This window comes from Carettochelys insculpta, chromosome 16, assembly GCF_033958435.1.
Source record: "Carettochelys insculpta isolate YL-2023 chromosome 16, ASM3395843v1, whole genome shotgun sequence".
Lineage (NCBI taxonomy): Eukaryota > Metazoa > Chordata > Testudines > Carettochelyidae > Carettochelys > Carettochelys insculpta.
In genome coordinates this window covers 35081172-35104888 of record NC_134152.1, presented here as the reverse complement: position 1 = coordinate 35104888, position 23717 = coordinate 35081172, and the positions used below count along the sequence as shown (strand labels likewise).

The 23717-nt window shown below is 44.5% G+C and overlaps 1 protein-coding gene across 2 annotated transcripts in view; it reads right to left on the bottom strand.

Moving 5' to 3' along the window:
* The window catches only part of LMF1 (lipase maturation factor 1), a 359674-nt gene that overhangs the window by 26190 nt on the left and 309767 nt on the right, over window positions 1–23717 (bottom strand). For both annotated transcript variants that reach the window (XM_075010688.1, XM_075010687.1), the window contains 3 exons: window positions 21149–21332; window positions 18043–18196; window positions 13749–13932 (listed from right to left, as the gene is read on the bottom strand). In XM_075010688.1, the coding sequence (XP_074866789.1) occupies window positions 13749–13932; window positions 18043–18196; window positions 21149–21332 (522 nt within the window). The remainder of the gene's footprint in view (window positions 1–13748; window positions 13933–18042; window positions 18197–21148; window positions 21333–23717) is intronic.

Genomic DNA, 23717 nt, shown 5'->3' with positions numbered 1-23717 from the left:
CAGTTTGTACCTGGGAATGCTTAAAATTTGAGCATTGGGGAAGAGGTTGGTACAGAGCGTTAGATGGCAGCTTTGTCTTTAAACTTCCTGTGTTGCTTTAGCTGTTATGCATCCCTTACCACCACTCTGGTTGTATGGGCTCCATTTGCTTTTTGATGGGTATGCAAAATGAGTGTGACTTACACACCAAAGTGACAGGGAGAGGGTGAAGCTCAGAAAAAGCAACTATTCAAGAGATTTTCACGTGGGGACATGCTGCAGGAATCACCAGACTTATATGGCTCAGGTGGCCCAGCCTGTCTCCAACAGTGCCCTGAGCAAGATACTTCAGAACAAAGTGGAAACATCTTTGAAGTGGTAATTATGGAATAACGTACCCAAAGGCAACTTTCTTCCTAGCCCTCATCAGCCGCTGGCTTCCATATAACTGAAAACAGTCAGAGGGTTCTATCTATTCCCGGTCTCATCTTGCCTTGTCTAGTCAGAGAGGTTGCTATTTATAGAAATAGCACATTCTTTTTCAACTCCTAAGATCGCAGCTTCAGTCACATCTTGTAGCAGCGAGTCCCACAGGTTAACTGTGTGCTGTGTGAAAATACAATTCCTTGTACCCTATCTAAATGTTTTGCTTTTGGATTTAATTGGCTGATGCCTTGGACCTGCCTCGTGACGGGTTTCTGAAAGGCTCATTTGCACACCTCTTTCATGTCACCCTTTGTTCTCTTTGCACATGTTTGCTGACCAACGTGTAATTTACACCCTTAGTGAAATGATTTCTGAATTCATCTCACTGATTTCAAGGATGTTGTACCACTCACTCGACGCAGCAAGTGGCAGAATCTGACTCTCTTGATTTACCTCCTCTGAATTCATGCAGCTTGTGTATCTAATATGGATAACAATACAAGTCTCCACCTACCTGAGGTTTCATAGGCTCCTTTGTTCCTCAAAAACACATGTTTCAGACACATGTAGCCAAATGAATGTTTTAAGTAAGCAGTAGGGGACGCTATGAGAAAGCAAAACCCAGCAGCTGTACCTGCAAGACTGATTTCCACAGAGCACCAATAAAATGCAAGGTTACTCTGCAAATCTTCTACAATGGCAAAGTTTGTTATTTCCGTTGCTACGGGAAACAGGGAGAAAACCGAGTGGCTCAACACTCCAACTCTGGATGGAACAAACAGCAGCAGAGCCTCTTGGGGTTTTGTCCCACGCTCATCTCCACGGAGGGGAAAACCACATTATTTTATGCCAACAACTTTTCAAAAAATCTCACCGTCCCATCTGTCTGATTCTGCCTTGCGTGCTTCCATTTCACCTGATCGCCCGGCTCACCCAGCATTGCCAACCCCAAATGTTCAGCAGCCACAGGCAAACCAGGAGCTACCAAATACCATCAGAGGGTTGTTAAAACCTGAAATGAACAAATACAGGCCACCCCGTTGGCTGCTTTGGTGTAATCTCTCCTCACCTACTTGTAACACCTGCCATGGGCGTGCTGCTATGCCACCCCTTCCCCAGACCACCTATCCTACTCCCTAGAGGCAGCCGGTGCAGGGATTCTAGGGGGAGCGCTGGCTACATGCCCCAGCCTCAACTTGCCCATGCTCCACCCCTTCCTGATCAGGTCCCACCCACGCCCCTCCCAGATTTGCTCCACCTCCGCCCCGCCTAGGAAGCTAGCACTGCTCTCTGGCTGCTCTGCTTTGGGGAGAGATGGGACAGCACCTGCACTCACCGGAAGCGGTGAGGCACTGACAGTGAGTGCAGGGGGCCAACACTGAGAAGTTGTATGTGACCCCTTGTGCATCCCCCACACCTCACCTCTGTTGCTCCCTTATAAACCTTTCCCCTTGTCCAGCCCATTCCCTGAAGAGGACAGGGGGAGGCATTTCCTAGCTGGCAGCCTTGGGCTTCTAACTGAAAGCAGTGAGAGGTTAGATGCTGTCTGTTCCACACACCCTGCCTGTGATGACGGCCATCTTGGCTGCTGACAGGGGGGTGTCAGCCCCATTGAAAGTGATGGGTGACGGCAGTTAACCTGAATTAGCAAGTTTTGAAGCCAGGAATCTGCGACGTTAATCCAAATCTTGCCAGGCTCATCTGAACCACACCAGAGCTGGCAAACCCAGTGACCTCTCTGCCAACGGCCTAATGCTTCAGGTCTCTGGGAAAGATTTACATCAAGATTTTCAACAGTCTGTAGCAATGTTGGGTAGCTTAATTTCTCACTGCCCAGCTGGAGCTACCTTAAAGGAGCCTGATTTTCAGAGGGTGCCTGCTTCACGAGAAACGGCAGCTGCCTAAGCCTGAGAAATCCCCTTTGAGTAGCAACATAAGAAAACTTAATCAGCGCTGGATTCTGAGCCTTAAGCGTTCCAGCTTTTCTCGACAGCTGTAAGGGCTAAAAAGTTTGGATTTTTTTTTTTAATTTAAATGAAAGCTGAAATTCTCCTGTAAGCACCCGATTCCAGATGCTGTGGCCTTACCAAAGATGCCAAATACCCAGGAGCACACGATAAAACTAGGAAAGGTGACCAGTCTGGAATGGGATCCCTGGCCAGTGTGGTTTTTGACACAGTAATTAACCACCCACTGCTCCCCTGGAAAAGCGTGTGGCTTGTGAAACACACTTCTCTTTTGAAATTTCCACCACGTCCCAGGAAGAAATTTCCTTCGAACGTGCCCTCTGCAGTACAACTAGCTTAAAGACCATGTGCCGCTGCTGGCTGGGATATGCAGAAGCAGCCCGGCACGAACTCTTGCGCTGCTCAACTCATTACTCTGTAAAGTGATACGGCAGCAAAGGGGATAAAAAATTGGGAAGGTGACTTGGTCCATATCCAGAGAGGCAAACCAATGGCTGGGAATAGCAAACAGGTCTCTGGAGTCCCAGTCCACACTCATCAGCTTATTAAATGTAAACCCAAAAGTACCACAATATACACCTGATTCTCAGAGCTGCTGAGCACCCACAACTTCAACCAATGTCAACATGAATGTCAGAGCTCAGAGCTTAGGAAAATCAGACCCCAGGTATCAGGGGAGGCAGAGTGGTCTATTCTAGTGCTTCTTTCAGTATGTTCTGCAGAACACTGGTGTTGGGTGAACAACTCGCAGGTGTGCCACAAATGTTTGGAAAAATACACTGCTGGTCAATATTTTCTCCTATTAAAACCAGATACAATGTTAATTCCTCATTGCTATGACACCTGATTAAATTATTTCATTTTGTTTTTGCTGTATACGTTGCTGTTTGTTTGTTGGTTTTTCTGTGGTCGGACGGCAATTTTTTCAAGAAATTTTTCATAGGTGTCCTGCATAAGAAATACTATTGTTTGGTGTTCCGTGGGCTCAAAGGGTAGGTCTACACAGCAAAGCTATTTCAAAATAAGAGCCGCTATTTCAAAATGACTTTGCTAGCGTCTCCTCAACTGCTATTTCAAAATTTTCAAAATAGCAGTTGGCTTATTTTGAAAGAGGTAAACCTCATTCCACGAGGAATAGTGTCTATTTTCAAATAGGGGCTGTTTAGACAGGGAATAGAGCCTATTTAGAAATAAGCAGTAATGTGTCCAATGGCTCTATTTCGAAATAGGAACTATTGTGTGTAGATGCTGTATTTAGAAACAGCTAAGCGTGTAGCTTCCTTACCTCAAAATAAGGTATTCTCGCAGAGTTATTCCAAAATAGCTTATTTTGAAATAATGCTGCTTTGTAGACATCGCCAAAAAGTTTAAGAAACACAAGTGTAGTCAAATAGGGCCCAGGATTGGGAGTCAGAAGACTTGGGTACTGTTCCCAAATTGGCAACAGACCTGACACCTCCTTCTCCTCCGTCTGCCTTGTCTATTTAAGCTATTGGAGGGGAGGGGGCATGGACCATCTTTCACTATGATTCACCACCAAAGCTACCAAAACAGGGCCTGGTCTCTTGGGGGTGGGGTGGATTTGGGGGCTACTGTAATACCAGAAATTCACAGTGAAGCAAGAGTGAACACGTGTAATCACGAGAAGTGCAACTCTCTTCACCAGGTAACCTTAAGAGCCCATTGCAGTAGCATTTTTGCATTTAATACATTAATTTGTATTGAAAAGACCTAAGTACTTTAAAGCATTTTTAAAAATAGATTATGGTTTAAGACTGGAGAGGGGTGTGAAAAAAACAACAGAGTCAACAGCAATGAAACACCAAAGAGATAACAAAGCAGTATATAATCATTGTGGAAAAAAATAAAAAAAACCCTGCATAGCACTATGGGGAGCACGTAGCCAACCGAAATAAGATAAATAAGAAGCCTTTTCTGCTAGCTTTAATTGGTCAGTTGATAAAAAAGGACTGTGGGTTAGCATGGCATTTTACTGAACCTTTGTCTTGGCCCAGATGTACTGGAGGAGGTAAGTATGAGACACACATGTGAAAACAGCTGGAAATTTGACATTAGATGTCAGCATTATTATTTTACATGGTTGGCGAGGTCTGCACATTTCCCCTATTGGACAGTGTGTTAAAAGATGATAAAGGGGCAAAGGTGGTTTGAATTACAAGATTTTTCCCATAACGGGGTACTTTTTAGCTATCATGCACCAGAATATATCCATTATTTTGTAGGTAGGATCCTGGATGCTTGTACTATCTTGGCATTTATATGCCGTTTCTGACTGCCTGGAACCTCAAGTGTCAAAGACATTTGTGATATCCACTGGAATAGTAAAGACTGTATTCTTGGAAAAGGAAGCCTCACTAATAACAGTCCTGTGCATTTCTATAGCACCTGCCATCTCAAAGACATTTGCAAACATCATTTAACTCTCCTTCCCAGCATACATTGTGGCCATTACACTGATATGAAACTGAAGCATGGGGAGGTTAAATGACTTAGCAAAGGACAAAGAGTAAGTCTGAGGCAAAGACAGGAATAAAACTCATTACTCAGTGCTAGGCAACTTGCAGCTCACTGGGATTCTATGTGTAGCCAACAAGACATTTTGTTTACTGCTGCCGATGCATGAGGTTGTCAGCTTCTGCTTGTTTCCGTCGGCATAAGGCAGGTGTATGTTGATTGCACAACACATTGTGAGAGCCGTGTGCGCTCCCTGTATCTAATCGGAGTGCTGTTACAGTTCATAAGGCACACCTTGCAAATTTTAGGCATGCAAGCACAGTTAGCAAAACAGGGCCATCCCAGGAGACCTTCTTGGTTACAACCATCTTGCAGCCCACTGAGAGGAAGGGGGGGCCATTCTTGCAGCCCACTCGCTAGCCTAGGTTGCCCCTTGCTGCCAGTACCCCTGATTCCCAATCCTTTGCCTTGGGCACACAACTATCTTTTCTATGATTCCCAGATCAGGTCTGACTCACAAGGGAACATTTCTTTCTCCCAAGCCCTTTCAGCTTTCTCATAATAACGTGTCACTACAGACACCCTGAGTTGAAGGTAGGAGGCTTTGCACAAAATGATCAAATTCACAAGGGTCACGTTCATTACAGTTGGTCTAACTGGCGAGCTACTTCACAACAAGTAAGGGTGTGAACCTACAGTGCCCCCAGCTTGCAGTGCAATAATGTCTCCTCTGGGTCCCGCTAAACTTTCAAGCAGCTGCATGCTGAAGCTCACCGCGCTCACACAACAAACGGTTGCACTGCAGATTCACACACTGACTTACCACACAATAACTTGCCAAGTAGATAAGCCCTAAGCCAGGGATCGGCAACCTCCAGCACGGGTACCAAGACCCACATACAAGCTCATTTTCATCGGCACACAAGGCCGGAGCTCAGGCTTGCCCCACCTCCCCCATGCAGCTGGAAGCTTGTTCAAAGCCAGGCTGCCTGTGGATTAACAAAAGACCAGCTAATGTTACCAACCACCCCCTAAACGGCAAAGCTCAGCACCTTAACGTATTTATTAATGAAGCTGTTCTAATTAGGACTATTAGTGACTTTACAAAGTATCACCAGCACTGGGACCGCACACAGAGGTCAAAAGGTCAAATTTCAGCACTCTACCTCAGAAAGGTTGCCGACCCTGCCCTAGGATGTTCAGCAGAAGGAAGAGGAGTAGACAAATAAGACACAAATGCCTATGGTAACAATGGTGTTGCCTCCAGTTTTTGGCAGCTTATGCAAACTCCCCAAATTTCAGATTGTACCCAGCACATCACTGCACATCAGATCCTACACAGGACCCTGCTTTAGTCCAATAACACTTTAAAGGATGAACGGGCACGATTCTCAATGCTGCTGTCCATGCAAGTGAGGGTGGCTGGAACATTTAACTACTTCAGTAGGTCACAAGTTGTCCCAACATTTAGTCATTTTGGGGCATGATACACTACAAATTTGAACAAGATAACAGGCTTCAAAACCCAGTAACAATAGAGCAGTTGCTTTGTTATGACTACATTTGCTGGTAGCACCAACTTTGTGCTCACTATTAGCCAGGTCATTAGCTCCTGCTCTGAAGAATTCACACTTTGAATACAACAAATTTTCCTCTTCACACCCAGCCCAACTCACCAGCATTTGATCTTTCTTCCTTAAGTCTTTCCATTGCTGCCCAACAGCAAACAGCTAATGTGCTTATTGGGAACAAGTGAGTTTTGTGAAGTCTAGGATACCCTGGATCTAATAAAAATGGCCCACTTTGAAACACAAAGCGCACCTTAGAGTTTGCTGTCTGGCTGCCATTTGCTAAATAAATTGAATCCACCATGCAAGCTGCCCAAACACTGAGTCTGATGTCTTTTGCAGCATAACGTCACAACACAGCTTAGTTCAATAATGCACTCCCTTTTTATGCGCATTCACAATTTGACGGATCTGTTTGTTCCTTCCATTTTGCAATGACCTCTACACGTAGGATAATACTAGGCCAGACCTTGACTTAAATTGACTTCAGTGGAGCTAGGCAAATTTATACCAGTTGAGGTTCTGACCTGCTGTGACAATTCGAAGCATGAAGACCAGCTACTTTGACCCAAAGGACACATCATCCTCTCCAGTTCCCAAACAAATCTCTCAATACTAGTGAGCATCTATTCATTTACTAATATATGAATCAGCCTTGAACATACAGTCATTGGCCAAGACAAAAGAGGGGGAAGAATGAATTCTCCCATCACCAAGAGTGACCAGGTCTGTGAAGACACATCCCATGGCCCATTCCTCTTTGGGAAGGCTAGCTTCACAGCTGGTGTGACTGGGATTGGACCTAGCTCCTGTTGGATGAGTAAGCCTACCTCATCCTCTCCTTGCTAGTTAGATTCTTTAAATTACATGATGGTCTAGAAATGATTGCATTGCTAACCATATCCTTGCCTCAGCTGATCGACAACCTGATGCTGCAAGCACTCTTATATAGCTTTTCTCCTGAAAAGCTCTAGTGAAGTCATGGGCCCTGCTCAAAGGGGTAAAGGTAATCCTATGTATGTCAGTGCTTGTGGGATTGAAGCCCAAAATATTCCTGACTTACACAACTCATATATAATTATATATACTCATGACCATGTTATCAGCTGAAAGATGTTAAAAGGGAATCCCATTCTAAGTAGCTGCTACGAAATAAATTAAAAAGAAAAGTACAGTGACTTCTACAAGTCACTGCCCCTGGCGTATTGTAGGAGATTTTCTCTTCTGCAGACAGGAAGAAGAGACACAGACACGTTACTGGATGGGTTACTTCTCTGCAAACACCAAATGGAGGACATTAATTCAGAGCTACAGCACCCATGGGATGCTGAGACATTCACAACAGGGAAAGGATTTAGAAACCAAATGAAAAGGAATATTGTTTTTAGATAATAAAATTAAGATCATAAAGGTGATTTCCTGGAAAGTAACGTCACATTATATTACATGCTATTAAAGCAGGTTGAGGACAGTAATTAAGTGGTAGTCAACTAATAAATTGCACTGCAGAGTTAGAAGCTCCAGAAAAAAAATCCCTGATGTTCTAACATTTCGGATATGCCAGTTATTCAAACATGTGACAAGTGAAGTCCCATGTCAGCCATGACAGGCTCTGGGCCTGCTTCTGTCAAGATGCCTGTGTTTCCACAGTGCAAATCCTGTAGTTATGCTCCACAGTGGAAAGTGTCTCAGGAAGCCCCAAGTGACAGAAGGCGTCATGTGTCAAACGCGATGAGGTGCAAAGAGGAACCTGTCATAAGCAGCACAAAGGGACAGTAAATTTCTTCCCCTAAGCCCCACTAGCTTTTCTGCAGCTTGTCAAGAGTTGGCTATGTCAGGTCCTTAAATGACCACCTTCAATAAAGTGCAAAGCCAGCTCTCTGGCTCGCTGCTCCAAATGCCACTGGGCAAACTGGGAACATGGGAAAAAATAACAGAAATAAACATAATCCAGAGACAGGAGGAGTCTGGTTCTATGAACTTCCTTAACTATGTATTCAAACCCAACCTGGATTCCCAAACTTTTTCCCTAGACTACAACCCCCTCGTTTCTCTTCCTACCCCCGCCCCAAGCCATCTACCCAGGGTGAGTCAATTAAAAAACAGCTGCAAAACCCAAACACCACCTTTTCCTGCCTAAAAAGCGGTTTGTTAAGGACATAAAAGCACCCAAGGGGCAGGCTGGGGTAAGAGAGTGTTCTGCACATGGTTAGAGTGACCTCTGTCCCGTACTGGCCAGCACAGTCCTGTATTCGGGAAGCCAAAAAGGCATCCCGACTTATTTTTTTAAAAGGGACTGATTGTCCCTTATTTAGGCCCTTGGGGGTTGGAGGGTGGGGGTGAGAGTGTCCACAGCTGCCACTTTTCCAGGGCTCCAGGTGGGGAGGAACCATGGCGGCCACTTTGCCAGGGCTCTGGGTGGGGAGCACCCATGGATGCTGCTTCTCTGGGGGAAGAGGGCGCCAGCTCCCCAGGGCTTGGTGCAACTAGAAGGAGCCGCCTCTCACCCCCATATCTCCCTGTCCTGTATTTGGGACAGGGAGATGTGGCCACCCTATACATGGTATATATAATGCCAACTACGTTTAAACATTGTTGCTTAAGGTTAAGCTCTTAAATCCAGTTAAGTACCTAAACAAGGGTAGGCCTACACTACGGGAACCACACTAACCCAGCTATGTTGCCAAGGCCTGAGGTGTAGGTGCGGCTGATGGAGACAGATATCTTTTTTTCTCCTGGTGGTGTAGGCACACCAGCTCCCCGAACGCCGTTAGCGGTGTCCTTCAGAGCCCTGTTCCAACAACACAGCCACATCTACACAGGAGGACTCCAGGACCTCAGGTAGGACTTCCTCCAGGTCTTATCATCTCAGAACTTTTTTGTGGCACTAGACCACTAGTTGAATAAGGAAGCGATGCCCACCTCAGAGCCCATAGTTACCAGCTCTAAGACAGAACCTCTGGGTTCTACATTCACCTTCAACTTTTCTGTGGGCGTTCCATGCCTATGAAAATCAGACTACTCACTTAAATACTTAACGATATTCAGGTGCCTTGCCCTGGACATCCATACACAAAAATGTTCGGTATTGCATTTTCTCCATTTCCTGCACTGTTTCTTTGCTGGATATTTTTCTCTCTTTGCATCTGTTTTGTCAATGTCTTTTCTAAGCAGAAACTGAATGTTCTGACAGCCTGATTTCCTCCCACGCTATAGATTGGCAGAAGGAGGAAGTGGGAGAACGAAGAGGGGGTAGCAGAAACGGAGGGTGGGATTGCTGAGGAAGGAGGACCATGACTCGTCTTCTACAAAGTGTCAGCCCAGTTGCAATTCCGTTATTTCGCTCAGAACACTGCAATGCAGTTGGAAAATTCTAGTCGGGTCTAAAGAGCTGCAGCCACAGCTGAAATGGAAAATTCTGGGCAGTTACATCCTCTGGGCAATTTAATGTACCAGGAGATCAGAACCATTTGAAGTGATTGTGTAAAATCTGTGGGGAGCAAATATGGTCTCCTGGAGATTCCAGGGTTCAGCTCCCAGCCAAGTAGCACAGGGAAAATTCGCAGATGTGTCAAAGCTGGCATTTAGTTGAGATGAGGGACTTAACCAGAGCGAAGAGCAGAAATCTCCACAGTTTGAGCGAATGAGCCAGGCTCAGTAGTGGGGAAGGGGGTTTAATAAACTTACACATCCTGTGAATCAGCAAATAATGACCAGCAGACATTTATCCACTAGTGCATTTTCTTACTGCCAGTGGGGGATGAGGAGGTTTAATTAGGGGAAGTGTAATTAACTGATGTGTGACTTTGAATGCACAAACACAACTGTAGCCCCATGTATGGCAGCATAATAGACACACCTTGGGGACCTTTTATTGAATTAATGGAACAAGATGTACACGGGTCTGCAGTAATTCTTTCTTCTGCTCCTCCCCAAGCTGTTAGAAAATATTCCAGTTACTCAGCACACCAGGTCTGTGTCTGCTGAAAGATCTAACTGGGATGTAGCAATGTCACTCAACACCACTCCTGCCTACTTCTGCACTAGTATTTATACCCCCCACCCCTCCTCACTTGTTTTCAAACCAGAGAACGCTTCGCATTTTAAGGCCATAGGGATATTCCCATTTTGGAAAGAAACAGCCCCTCTCTCATCTCACTGCTGTTTCTCCTACACTCAAAACTTCTTGAGTGAGCAGGATTGATTCCCTCTAGATACCAAAACCCATCCAAAATGCAATGAGATTTCAACCAACAGCTTCCATTCAACTCACAGCATCTTTATTTAATGCTGTGTACTGGCTTGAGTTTTAACCTTTGCTGTCCTCTTGCTGGAAGATAAGCGTACCTAATGCAGATTAAATGAATTTCCAGCTCACAAGAAGAACTTTAGGGGTAAATATAAAACATAGCCAAAGAGAGATACTTACATCATTGCTGTAGAATCTTAAAGGTGCCTAAATGAATATACCACAAAGACAGGAAATGGGAGGAAGAAAGGAGGCGGCAGCGGATATTAAGATGATGATGGTAAAGGTCAATAATAAAATATTCTGGGATAGATTTATGTTATGTAAATGTTCCAAAGCCTTGATTTTGTAACTTCAGTTGTTAATTTTAACTGGAATATAAATAAGAGTTGGAAGAAAAGAGGAAAAATGTTCAAGCACCAATTCTGTAAGTTTCTCCACTAAAAAAAATAATACCACTTGTTTGCAGGTGACATGGGGAGAGGAAGATACCAGAAGAAATTCTGAAGTTCTTACTCAGCAAAACTCTCAATCAAACCAATTGTCTGGGTTGCAACGGAAGGAGGAACTCAAGATTCAGTCCAAAAGGTTTGGCAGAAAGAGGGCACTAGAGTCTAGTAGGAAGAGCAGGTAATGCAGGATGACAAAACTAGGTTCTAGAATCAGAGAGGTGGCCATGTTAGTCTGTATCTTCTAAAACAATGAGAAGTCCTGTGGCACTTTACAGACTAACAGGTATTTTGGAACATTAGCTTTCACAGGCAAAGACCTGCTCCGTCAGATGAATATACCACAAAAACAAGAAATGGAAGGGAGGAAGGAGGCGGCAAGCCTAGGCTCTAGACTTGACTTTCACTGATTCCCTGTGGGACCTTGGGCAAATCATGTAAACCTTCTGTGCCTTAGTTTTCCTACTTTACAGCCGTGTCTACACGTGCACGCTACTTCGAAGTAGCGGCACTAACTTCGAAATAGCACCCGTCACGGCTACACGTGTTGGGCGCTATTTCGATGTTAACATCGACGTTAGGCGGCGAGACGTCGAAGCCGCTAACCCCATGAGGGGATGGGAATAGTGCCCTACTTCGACGTTCAACGTCGAAGTCGGGACTGTGTAGTTGTTGCGCATCCTGCAACTTCGAAATAGTGGGGTCCGCCATGGCGGCCATCAGCTGAGGGGTTGAGAGACGCTCTCTCTCCAGCCCCGGCGGGGCTCTATGGTCACCGTGTGCAGCAGCCCTTAGCCCAGGGCTTCTGGCTGCTGCTGCTGCAGCAGCTGGGGATCCACACTGCATGCACAGGGTCTGCAACCAGTTGTTGGCTCTGTGGATCTTGTGTTGTTTAGTGCAACTGTGTCTGGGGAGGGGCCCTTTAAGGGAGCGGCTTGCTGTTGAGTCCGCCCTGTGACCCTGTCCGCAGCTGTGCCTGGCACCCTTATTTCGATGTGTGCTACTTTGGCGTGTAGACGTTCCCTCGCAGCGCCTATTTCGATGTGGTGCTGCGCAACATCGATGTTCAACATCGATGTTGCCAGCCCTGGAGGATGTGTAGACGTTATTCATCGAAATAGCCTATTTCAATGTCACCACATCAAAATAGGCTACTTCGATGTACGCTTCACGTGTAGACGTAGCCTACAAGTAGTAATACTTGCTCAACTTTGTAACACACTGGAAGACCTTTGGGTGAAAATCATTATCTACATAAATTCGAAGTGTTTTTACAATTATTATTGCTAAGTAATAAGGAAAAAAAAAAACCCCAAAACTGAGCCCTATGTACCACTGAGCTTAAACCTCTATCCAACCACATTCATTTTTCCATTTAATTTAAAAAATGATCCCGTATTGACATGTACGTACATTCCCTGAAGGATGGCTGCACAATATTTTGGTTGGAGGTACCTCTCCTCCCAGTCACAAAAACAACTATTGAGTGACTTTTGCAGTATGCTTTGCTCATTTTTTTCAAATTCGCCAGAAACAAGTTGGGAAGTTATTTTTAAACAGAAATTTAAACCAGCGCTTCAAATATTTGTTTTCCCATGTGCATGTGCAATAAATCCACAGAAGATACTGTACATTCTTTGTAACCACTGGACTGCTCATCTACTCAGGTAATAAAAGACCTCATCACGTTTTTCGTAAGAGCACAGGCCATTAGTTCTGACAAAGCTCCAAACTGGGCAATCGCATTCTACCTACCTAAATCCCCCTGCAGTTCTACTGTATAAAACATCATTTTTAACTGGCCTAGAGTGCCGTGAAGCTTTCCTGAAAAACGCAGGAGTGGGTGCACTTCAGTGATGGGAGAAATGGTCTCTGTAAGCAAAGTATTTGAAAAGTATTTGGGGTCCTTTGGGATGAAAAGGCAAAATATGATGCAATTGTATCATCAGAAAAAACAAAAATGGAGAGAGCGTGTTTTCGAAATGAAATGTAATGGTATGATTACCACCACTCTGCGGATGGGGAAAATGGGCTGCACAGGAGTTAAGTGCTTTGTCTGCACTCTGAGTCAGTAGCAGAGATGGGGGTTAGTCCCCAGTATCCCTGTCTCAAAGTCCACTATGCTACTCTACTGGCCCATGTGACTTCTATTGGTAAACACCTTATTATTCAGAGGAGGACATTCTCTCTCTGTGAGCCGTTAGAAAATACAAACTGGTACTTGTCTTGCAATGTAAATGTATTCTACTTTTTAGCACAGCGGACACAGAAAAAGAACATCTGGGTCGTAGCCTTGGCTCAGACACTGCTTGCCTCTGTGAACTTGGCAGAGTCACTCAACCAATATGTGCCTCAGTTTCCCTGTCTATAAACTGGGGATAACTACTTTATATGCACAGTAGTACTGCTATGTTGAGACCCTTAGCGGAAAGCCTCTCTCTATAAAAGCAACGCATTATCTTATTTCTATAAATTAACCACCATCATCTACAACAGCTAAAACAAACAGGAAAAAATGGTTGATGTACTTGTCTATTCTAGGAGTACAGCAGTTTCATATTGCTTGTTCCTTGCATTTCTGTTGTTCTTTCTGGGTCAGAGAACACATGAACCTCGGTTCATATGAGGTACACACCTGGAAGGCAGCAAACCACATGAGCCAGTCCAGATGATAGTGGTACGGTGTTATAAGGCACGGCCTTCTCTTCAAATCCCCAGGCTTACATTTGAATTCATACTCCTCCCAAACCGCAGTGGGATCGTTGGGGTCCAGGCTGGACGTACCTTGGAAGATGATCTCAGTTCTTTCTTTAGTGATGCTGTGGGAAACAATTGTTGCAGTTTTATTTTCTCAGCCTGTGCCAAGTCAGAGATATTGGCAGTCAGTCAGTGACTGCCCCCATTAGACTAACATTTCTAACCTGCCTTTAATTTTGACAGGCTCCTGAGCAACAGTCTACGCAAGGTACTTCTATGACTCCACCTTGTACACAGCATCTGATCATCTCTCCATCTTCAGTGTGTTTATCCTAACCAAGCCCTGCCTAGGAAACTAAGACATGCCCAAGGTCACACAAAACAGAGCAGGGAATTTGATCCAAGTCTAACCATGCGATTAGCCTCTCTTCCTTCTGTCGTTTCCAGCACATCCCTTTATCTCAGCCATCTGGACAGTCAAAGGGCAGTGCACTCTATGGTGGAATCACATAACTTTTTGGATAACGGAGATTCAGTCAATCACAAAGGGAATTTATACTCACCCAGATTTTCACATTGGCCTATATTCAAAAATGCACATGCGTAACCAGCACAAGTTATTACCCTGGTGGCACCCCCAAATTTGGTACAGGCTGAACCTCTCTAATCCGTCATGCCCTGGTCTGGTAACATCTATGGTTCGGCATGATTTTAGTCAGTCAGGTTACCACTTATCATGCATGTGACCAAGTCTCCTATGGCGCTATAAACTTTGTTTCCTGGTACCAGTCCTGGCTCTCAGTGTTCTGTGCTGTTATTTGGCTCTAATCTACCCCTAAATGTTTTTTAAGAGCCCAATAAGTGGAAGTGTTGGGAAGTGCTGCTAGACAATATTAATCTGTGGTTTGGAAAACTCTCTGGTTCGGCACCCATCAGGTTCTGAGGGTGCTGGATTAGTGTGTGTCAACCTGTATTTGCACATGTAATTTCATGTGCAATTATGACAAATGTGCACACAAATTACATGTAATCCTGCCGCAAACCTAGCCTGTGGCCTCCAGCAAGAGAGACTTCATCCGCAGGATCAGCAGAGTGGCTTTGATCTGGGACAAGCTCTGCACAGCCCCTGTTCTGCTGGTTACTTTGGGTTCACTCGGCAAAGTTGCCTGCCATGGAGTGTTAGTGTTCCAGTCTGAGCCTTGGCTCCAGCATGTCAGGATACACACAGAGCGTGTCCTGGTTAACTGGTTACGTCTGCTTTAGAATGTGGCAGCCAGCTGGCATACAAAACTGGCCAAAGATGATGCACCCCATGGCAGATGAGTCCTGGGGCAGCATTAGCAACTGTTTGTAAGTGCCCAAGCATTTTGACATCCTAACGGGAGAAGTCTCACAGAGTGCTGGCTTGCCAGCTGAGGGCGAAAGGGCAGCTTATGAACTAAAGCAATTGAAGCCGAGAGAAACAGAAAAGGAAAACAAGCTTGCTCTGCCTAATCAGACATATAAGAGCCACCCTGCCTTATGGCAAGTCCTACGCACTCCCCGGTCTTATGATTTGTTAGCCTCCACACAGCAAGGCACTTGGACAATGCAGAGTGCAAGTCCTGTGCCACAAAGAGAGACCTACAGCAAGGTGCCCATGTCAAATCCATCCTACAAGGGCTTTTCCAACCGCACCCCCTCCAGATCTGTCAGTGACGCTGCTTTACAAAGGAGCACTCAGTTTGCCATGCCGTGTACATAACTGTACAACTGTCTATCAAAGTGGTCCAACTTCCCTCTCAGTCCTTCCATCGCCAACCCAAGAAACTGAAAGCTCATACAAGTAATTCCCTCCCCCTTTGCTTATTCCCAGCGATAGATGCTTGCAACTCATAGACTGCCATTCATTTCAACTTGTAATTGTTACCTCCATTTAATAGATTTCTGAACTCTTCAGCCAAGCTCTCTACTATACCCTAGGCTGAATTATGAGCCGTGGCCAGCTGCCCAATGGTTAGAAACACACTGTAAATCAAGGACACCAAATTACTAATAAAAGTATGTTCCTACTGTGTGATTCAAAATATGTCAAGTTTCACATAAACGTATATTCATTATGAGCTGTGATCCTCTTTTTATCGGTTTACATAGGCTGGAATTACAAACATGTTACAGCAGCATTTCATCACGTGCTGTTTCGGTTCTGGTAACAGTTGAAAAAAAAAAACCAAAACCCCTTAGACTGAAGAGGAAAAAAGAAAAACTCCCACAAATCCAAGACTCCACCAATCGTAGAGTTGTGAGGATTAATACGATTTCGTCCTCATCACCAGTGTTCCCTCTAGTTTCTTCCATACATGCAGGGAATAAGTTTGATACGTGCACCAAGTTGTGTGCGGAAGTGCACCACCATAGACACATGCTGCTGGCTGTGGCCCTCTGCTCATCAGTTGGACAGCCCTGCATCTCTCCTGGGAGGCTGCCTATGCACTCAGCTTACAGGGAATGCTTCCCACTGCTCTTAACTGCTCCTGCCAACCTTCCCCCAGAACAGGACTTCCACATGTTGCACAAAACACAACTATGATTTAAAGTGCCGATGTTTGGGGGTTTTGTTTCAAGATGCTTGTTCAAAGCTTCCCTTTCGGCAGAGCTTGAACTGAAACATCTGCTTGTTTGAAGAGTGGGCAAAAAATCACTTCTAAGGCTGGGGGGGACTATGCCCATGTTGCACAGTTCTACTGCTGACAACACCATGTAGCTTTTACAAGGTTACATGTTTATAACAAGGACATGACACATCTGGGTAGTTACACTGGGTGCCCACTTCCCCGCAACCCCGGATTCCCCTTTTTATGATGTCCCTTGGATAACAGATGACTCTTCACCTGGAGTCTGATTTACAGTCCACTGACATCATTCCTGTCTTTTAGCTCAGGCTTCTACAGCAACATTTTGGGGCTCAGCACCCATTTGTAAATGTTTATGGCTTGTCACGACCCAATATGTCAGGGGTCAGCACCCCCCGCACGGGTGCCAAGAGTGGCATGCAAGTCGATTTCATTGGCACGCAAGGTGGGAGCTCAGCACCGTCCCTCCTTCCCCATGCAGCTGGGAGCTTGCTCAAAGCCTCGCTGCCAGTGGATTAACAAAAGACCAGCTAATGCTACCAAACACAACCTAAACGATAACGCTCTGCATCTTCATTAATTTATTAATGAAGCTGTTGTAAGTAACACTATTAGTGGCTTTAAACAGCATCAGCAGCACTTGGACCACATGTAGAAGTCAAAACGTCAAATTTCGGCTCTCTGCCTTGGACAGGTTGCTGCCTTTGATGGGTGGGCTGTGGGAACCTAAACAGATTCAGTCCCAGGTCAGCATGAGGTGCCTTCAAGCATAATAACTGTGGCGCTAACATGATGCTTGTAAACCCTTGTTCTGCTGTTTCACACACCTTTCTTCCCCCTGTTCCTGTCTCATCCATGCAGATTACAAGGTCTTCAAGGAAGGGAATGTCTACTGATCTAGTCTAGCACAACGCGGCCACATGACCAGTCGGCCCCTGCAATGCTATTGCAATATCAAAGCACCAAAAAGAGGCTGCACGTGCTACATTGAGGGTCTTCTCCTTCCCCACTCTTCAGGCACCGCCACAAAAACAGCAAGTGCCCATCTCAGAGGAACAGGTTCAATGTGGCTGAAAGCCATGGTAAGCGTTTAGCCTATGTGGACATGTGCAGCCTAACAGCCTAATGCAGAGCCCTGTTTGCTATCACGTAGAAGCCTCATTTTCAGGGCCATCCTTATGACTTGCCTCCTGCCAGAGAGGAAAGAAAAGTCAGGTTCATGGAGGAGACTTTTCCAACTAGAGGAACTTACACAAACACAAGCACATGTTTGAGAGAGAAAAAAAGTCACTCTGAATATGACCCATAGGAAACCTTACCTTGTACGGATATCTACATTGTGTTTTTATACCTGATGTATTTTGCCTCTTAAGAACAGTTATAAATTTAAAGCAAAATTATAATCAAACTAATTATTATACAGTAGGAGAGGATTTTGCGATCACTCCTTTACACACACACTTTTTCCCCAGTCCCAAAGATCAGCTACTCTGAACCCATCAGCTATGAGAAGGATTAAAAAAAGTGATAAGACACAAGGTCTGGCTAACTGACTATATTTCATGCCATCGATAGAAGAACAGAATGGATGCAGCATGGGTCTATTCAAACGATCAGTACCTTCCAAAAGCGCCGTATGTGTTAACTATCCGGAGCGGGTTGAATGAGGTGTTCATGACTTGTCTGGAATTAAGCAGGTTGAGAACAACAGGAATGCTGAGGTACACGATCAGGAGTCCAAATGAGATGTTCACCACTTTGCGGATGTAGCAGCCTGTTTAGAACACAAGCAGAACCAGAAAGGAAGTGACTTCGCTGTTTGAAACTCCTCATTGTCAGTGTCCTCATGGAACACTGCCTACAACCCTTTCCCATCACCTGGCTGGAAATTTCCAAAGACGGCGAACGGTTGGTGTCAGTTCCCATTTAAGTGAAATCTGGAGGAATTCTTGCACGTAACCAAACAAATCCAGTAGGCCATGTAACATCTCTCCAAAGATCTGCCTCTCTCTAAATAGTCTGAGAAGGGGCTAAAACAAAAATGTCTAAAGTGTTAGAATAACAACAGTTTTAGTATCAGAGGGGTAGCCGTGTTAGTCTGGATCTGTAACAGCAACAAAGGGTCCTGTGGCACCTTATAGACTAACAGAAAAGTTTTGAGCATGAGCTTTCGTGAGCACAGACTCACTTCATCAGACGCACCTGATGCATCTGATGAAGTGAGTCTGTGCTCACGAAAGCTCATGCTCAAAACTTTTCTGTTAGTCTATAAGGTGCCACAGGACCCTTCGTTGCTATAACAGTTTTAGTGTAGGAAAAAAACCCACAGTTGGCATTTAGACATTGTTCAAAATTGTCCTCCTTGTCTTTAAGGCTCTCCATGGACTCTCGCCAGCTGATCTTAAACCCTCTCCATCCCTCTTTATGGTTCCTAACCCCTGGCTTTTCTTTGTCCCTTTTCACCACTGGGTACAAGAAACACCACCCCTCTGCCGCTCTTACCACTGGAATTTGCTTTTCTGTATCTTCCTGCCTCTGACACAACAACTCTCTTTCCCTGGCTACTGTCTTTGTACACTTCTCTTTCCTTTGGCTATATTTTCAACTTCAGAGTTGCCTTATTTGATGTTGTGAGGTGCTTTGGCTTTCATGATGGGCAGTGCAAATCAGACTGGCGTTGCACAAGATAAAATGTGGTATTTCATTCTGAAGAGAATCTAAAGTTATTATAATCAGACAAATAAGCAAAGGCTGTCTCCAAAGGGTTTTTGTGCAGATGAGTCAAAGCAAATACATGTAGCTTTCCTTCTATCTCTGCAGGAATGGGATGCTTATTTAAACAGCTGATGCTCTGTCGTCCACTCTGCTTACTCATCTCATTTAATGGAGTAGCATGGTTGACAGTAGAGTGCTTAGGGGTTGATTTATCATGTCTATACTAGACTTGATATATTGACTCCTACACTATCAATCGCTGCCCATCCATCCAGCCCATAGTGAAGACATACGCTAAGTAACGCTTAACTTGTGGTCTGTGGGAACCTGTGAGAGAATGTCCTGGGGTAAGGCTGGGAAGTTGAGTCACAAGAGGATTTCTTATTCTCCAAGTGATCCACAGACCAGGGAATTGAAGAAACACTTTTCTGTCTCTTCTCCAGCAAACCAGGAATAGGTTTACTCAGAGTGACTGAAAAACACAACTCAACACGAAATCTCTAGCACTGCTCGGATCACTGCATTTACCAGCCCTGGCAGAAAGCTACTTGGAACTGAAATGCTGCAACTAAAGAGAATTTTTCTAGTAAAATATTTAAACTAAATGCATAGAAAGTGTAAGGAAATTTTACTAGCATAACTGAAACTAAACACTTCCGTTTAATAAAGGACATAATTTGGAGGGGTGGATTGGGCTTGCTTCAAAAGGACTCCAGGCAGGCGTTTTATCTTGTAAACATTCTTTTGTCTTTCTGATGGACAGTTGGTATATTTAAAAAACAAGCATCTGTAACTGATGTGGATATTATGTTCAATTTGTTGCTTACATGTTGCTTATAGAAATACCAGAAACAGCTCTACATCTGTTACCCAGTCCCCTGTAAACAAATCCCACTTCTCTTGGTGCTGTCAGTTCTTGTTGGGGATGATTTTTTTTCTTTTTTTTTGTTAATCTTAGCAGTGTACGTTAGCCACATGCTTTGTTGGGTCTTTTTTTCAGGTTAATAAAACTTCTGTTTGCTTTTTCATGTGATACCTGTTGGTTAAACTATAGGTCCAAGACAACTTGACAGCCAAGTTCTTGATGCTTAAACAAGCTCAGCATTCTTCACAGTCTGATAGTACCACTCTTTAAAAATTATGTATTTGCGAGAAGAGATTTTGTTTGCTTCCCCCCTATTTTTTTTGTTTGACACTACATAAGAATACTGATTTTATTACAGAACCAAAATGTTCTGCTGATGTTGAAACCATTAGGATATCTAAATAGTCTAAAGACAAGTGGACACAGCTATTACGTTCATTGTGTCAAGGCTCCTAATGCTGCAAAGTTCCAAGTACGAAAAATGTAAAAATCTTTGTCCATGTTTAAATGGCAAAAAATATCAGTGAAATGCCAGTCCCATTGAAGACTGAGGGGCAGTTTGATAGCAGCCTTCAAATTCCTGGAGGGGGTTCTAAAGAGGATGGAGAGAGGCTGTTCTCAGTAGTGACAGATGGCAGAACAAGGAGCAATGGTCTCAAGTTACAGCGGGAAGGTCTAGGTTGGACACTAGGAAAAACTATTTCCCTAGGAGGGTTGTGAAGCACTGGAACGTGTTTCCAAGACAGGTGGTGGAAGCTCCATCCGTAGAGGTTTTTAAGTCCTGGCTTGACAAAATCCTAGCTGGGGTGATTTAATTAGGGTTATTCCTGCTTTCAGCAGGGGGCTGGACTCGATGCCTTCCTGAGGTCTCTTCCAGTATGAGGATTCTATGATAAGTCAATGGGAGTTCATTGACTTCAGCAGAGGCAAGTTTTCCACCTATATATTGCTTACTTAAATATCTCTTGTGCCTCTTCTGATGTGGAATAGCACCTGAAAATACTCCTGAAGTCGACAGAGCAGGTACAACCCACCATGAGCAAAGATGCTTGTCCAAGTTCCCCACCAGGCCAGGGGCTGAGGTTGGAATGAAAATGCTAACAGCACTAGGTAGATAAGGATGTATTCCTCCTGGGAATGACCTACCGTATCTCAAAGGAAGTGTCTGTCCTTCTGCCTGTTTGGCTTGTATTTTCAACACTTGGTCCTTCACACCTCCCTCTTTGGAACTGAATAGGAATCCCAAGCAGCTGTCATCAAAACAGGCAATGCTGGGTATGATGGTTAACCAGTTGAGGAAGCTCAGGTTCCCACTGATAATTAAGACCACCTAAGTAGGAAAGAATGAAAGCACTGGGTAATTGTGAGTTTAGGCAGAGCAATGCATTGAAAGTGTGGAGGAAAAGAAGAGTCCACACTGCACAATGGTTTGTTCTTGTGAAACAAGGCTCGGTGCCATGGCAAATACAGCTGCAATGACTGGTCTGAGACTGTACAACTACAACAAAAGATCTTGGAATCTAAATAAACCCCATCAGCCTATAGAGAAACTTCTGAGGCCATTGTGGCCATCCTCAATTCTGAAACCTCGTTTCACCTGCCATTGCTGATGGATCCTAAAGACAGGGCCAAACAATACCGTGCCAAAGGGGCTTTTACCTGCTCATGTTCATCGAAATAAGAAGTGACTCCATTTTTTAAAAATTACTTTACAAATATTGATAAATATTTGTGCCAGGAACCTTTGCACTTCATAGGGGGTTCCTCTCGTGCTGTTTCCTGGCTCCAGAGGGACTATGCCCTGAGGTGATTTTAATGGGGGACCCAAGCTCACATTGGCACAGACTGATAGTTGCAATACTACAGCAACAAAACACCACAATAAAAGGATACATGTATGTGTGGGGGGAAGGAATGTTATGAAAAAGGGTTAGCTGGGAGTCTGGCATGTCAGACAGCCAGGCAATAGCTGAGACTCCTCCTCTTACAGTCACGGAGGAGGAACTGAGATGCCTGTGGATGGCACTTCTTTCATACAATCTTGGACACTCAAGGGCGTTCCTGCAGCAATTATTCCAGCTTTCCAGAGGGCTCAAGAATGGCCTCAGGAACTACAGTCCCTGGTAAGTAACCTCTTGTTCTCCTTGGGGTGACCACTTATAAGGAAAGTGTACTGTAATTCCATACCTAGCGTATACCATAATTAGTGCTTGAAAAAACAGGGGGTACTGTTCTTTCTCCGAAGCTATTTACATCCACCCAGTTGTGCTAGGGCAATGAGACGAGAAATTGGACGGCACATTATCATTCTCCTGCTCATCTTTCTCTGCTGAACTTCCTCTTGTCTGAGATTATCCAGGACACGGCAAAACAATAATGCCCATCACAATATAGGCCAAAAGCACAGTGACAATGTCTAAAGGGGGGTGCTGAGAGTCACTGAACCCAGCTGCAAACTTTGCATATAATGGAAACGACATCAAGCGAGGGGATGCATGAGCACCCCCAATTCCAGCATCCATGCCAGAGGCCCAAACATGCTCCCCTGGATACTCAAAGTGAGTTCTGCCACTGCTTTACATTACGAAAAGCATCTCCTGTGCATGGTAATCTCATTTTCCTGCTCCCTTCTATGATTATGCTATTTGGTTCTAGGAGTCTTGTCTATGTGGTTTCATCCTGATTACACCCATATGCCTGTGAAAAAACTCTTGGGGAAACCTTTGGTGCTTCTAATTAAAGAATAGACCCTTAAATATCAACATGGTTTTTCTAAGAGATGTTTTTTGTTTTTGCCTTTCTTGCCCATTGAGGAGGATGTTGCATGTGTAACACAGAACAGAAAACATGAGAATATGTGAAAACTCTTGAAGACTGTAAAAAGTTGTATACTTGAGAAAGGATTGAGACATCCCTCTTATTACAGATTGGACCTCTCTAACCCGGAACTTTCTCAGCTGGCAAAATTGGTAATCTGGCACGATTTTAGTTAGCTGGACAACCACTTACCATGGGAGTGGTCAAGTTTCCCAGCGTCTCGTGAAGTTTGTTTACAGCCACCAGTCATGGTTCTCAGTGTTCTATGCTGTTATTTATCTGTAATTTACACCTAACTGTCTTCTAAGTGCCCAGTCAGCAGTGGAAGTGCTGGTAATCCTGCTAGACGTTATTGACCTCCCAATGTCTCTCAAATTCTCTCATCCAGCACCAGTCAGTTCACGGATCAGCCACAGAAAAGATGTAGCTACATCTCCTTTCAGGGTGAACGATGAATCAAAACGTGAAGCCATTCCTGCCACATACCACAGAACCCTTGGGACAATTTCTCAGTCGTAATTATTGCTACCTACTCTCAAGTCCCCATTGTTATTGGGAGGATCCAGCTGTCAATGAAGGCAGAACTTTTGCGCTGTTATACACTACTGAGCAGTGAGCATGCTCCCAATTCCATCTCAGCTCACCAAAGAGAGGGTTAGAGGGTTATACTTGACAAGTATCTACATGGACAATGAATATTTCATAATGGGCTCTTCTAACCCGTGTGTGCATACTCTTATTTTAAAGCCTTATTGTGGTTTATCTTAAACCTGTTCCTAGTTAACTTACGCTAAACTGAAGCAGGCCTGAATTAAACCCAAACAAGGGCGTTCACACAGACTTTGTACGGGTTCACGCAAATCTGTTTAGAACACCACCACATTCAATACAGGTGCAA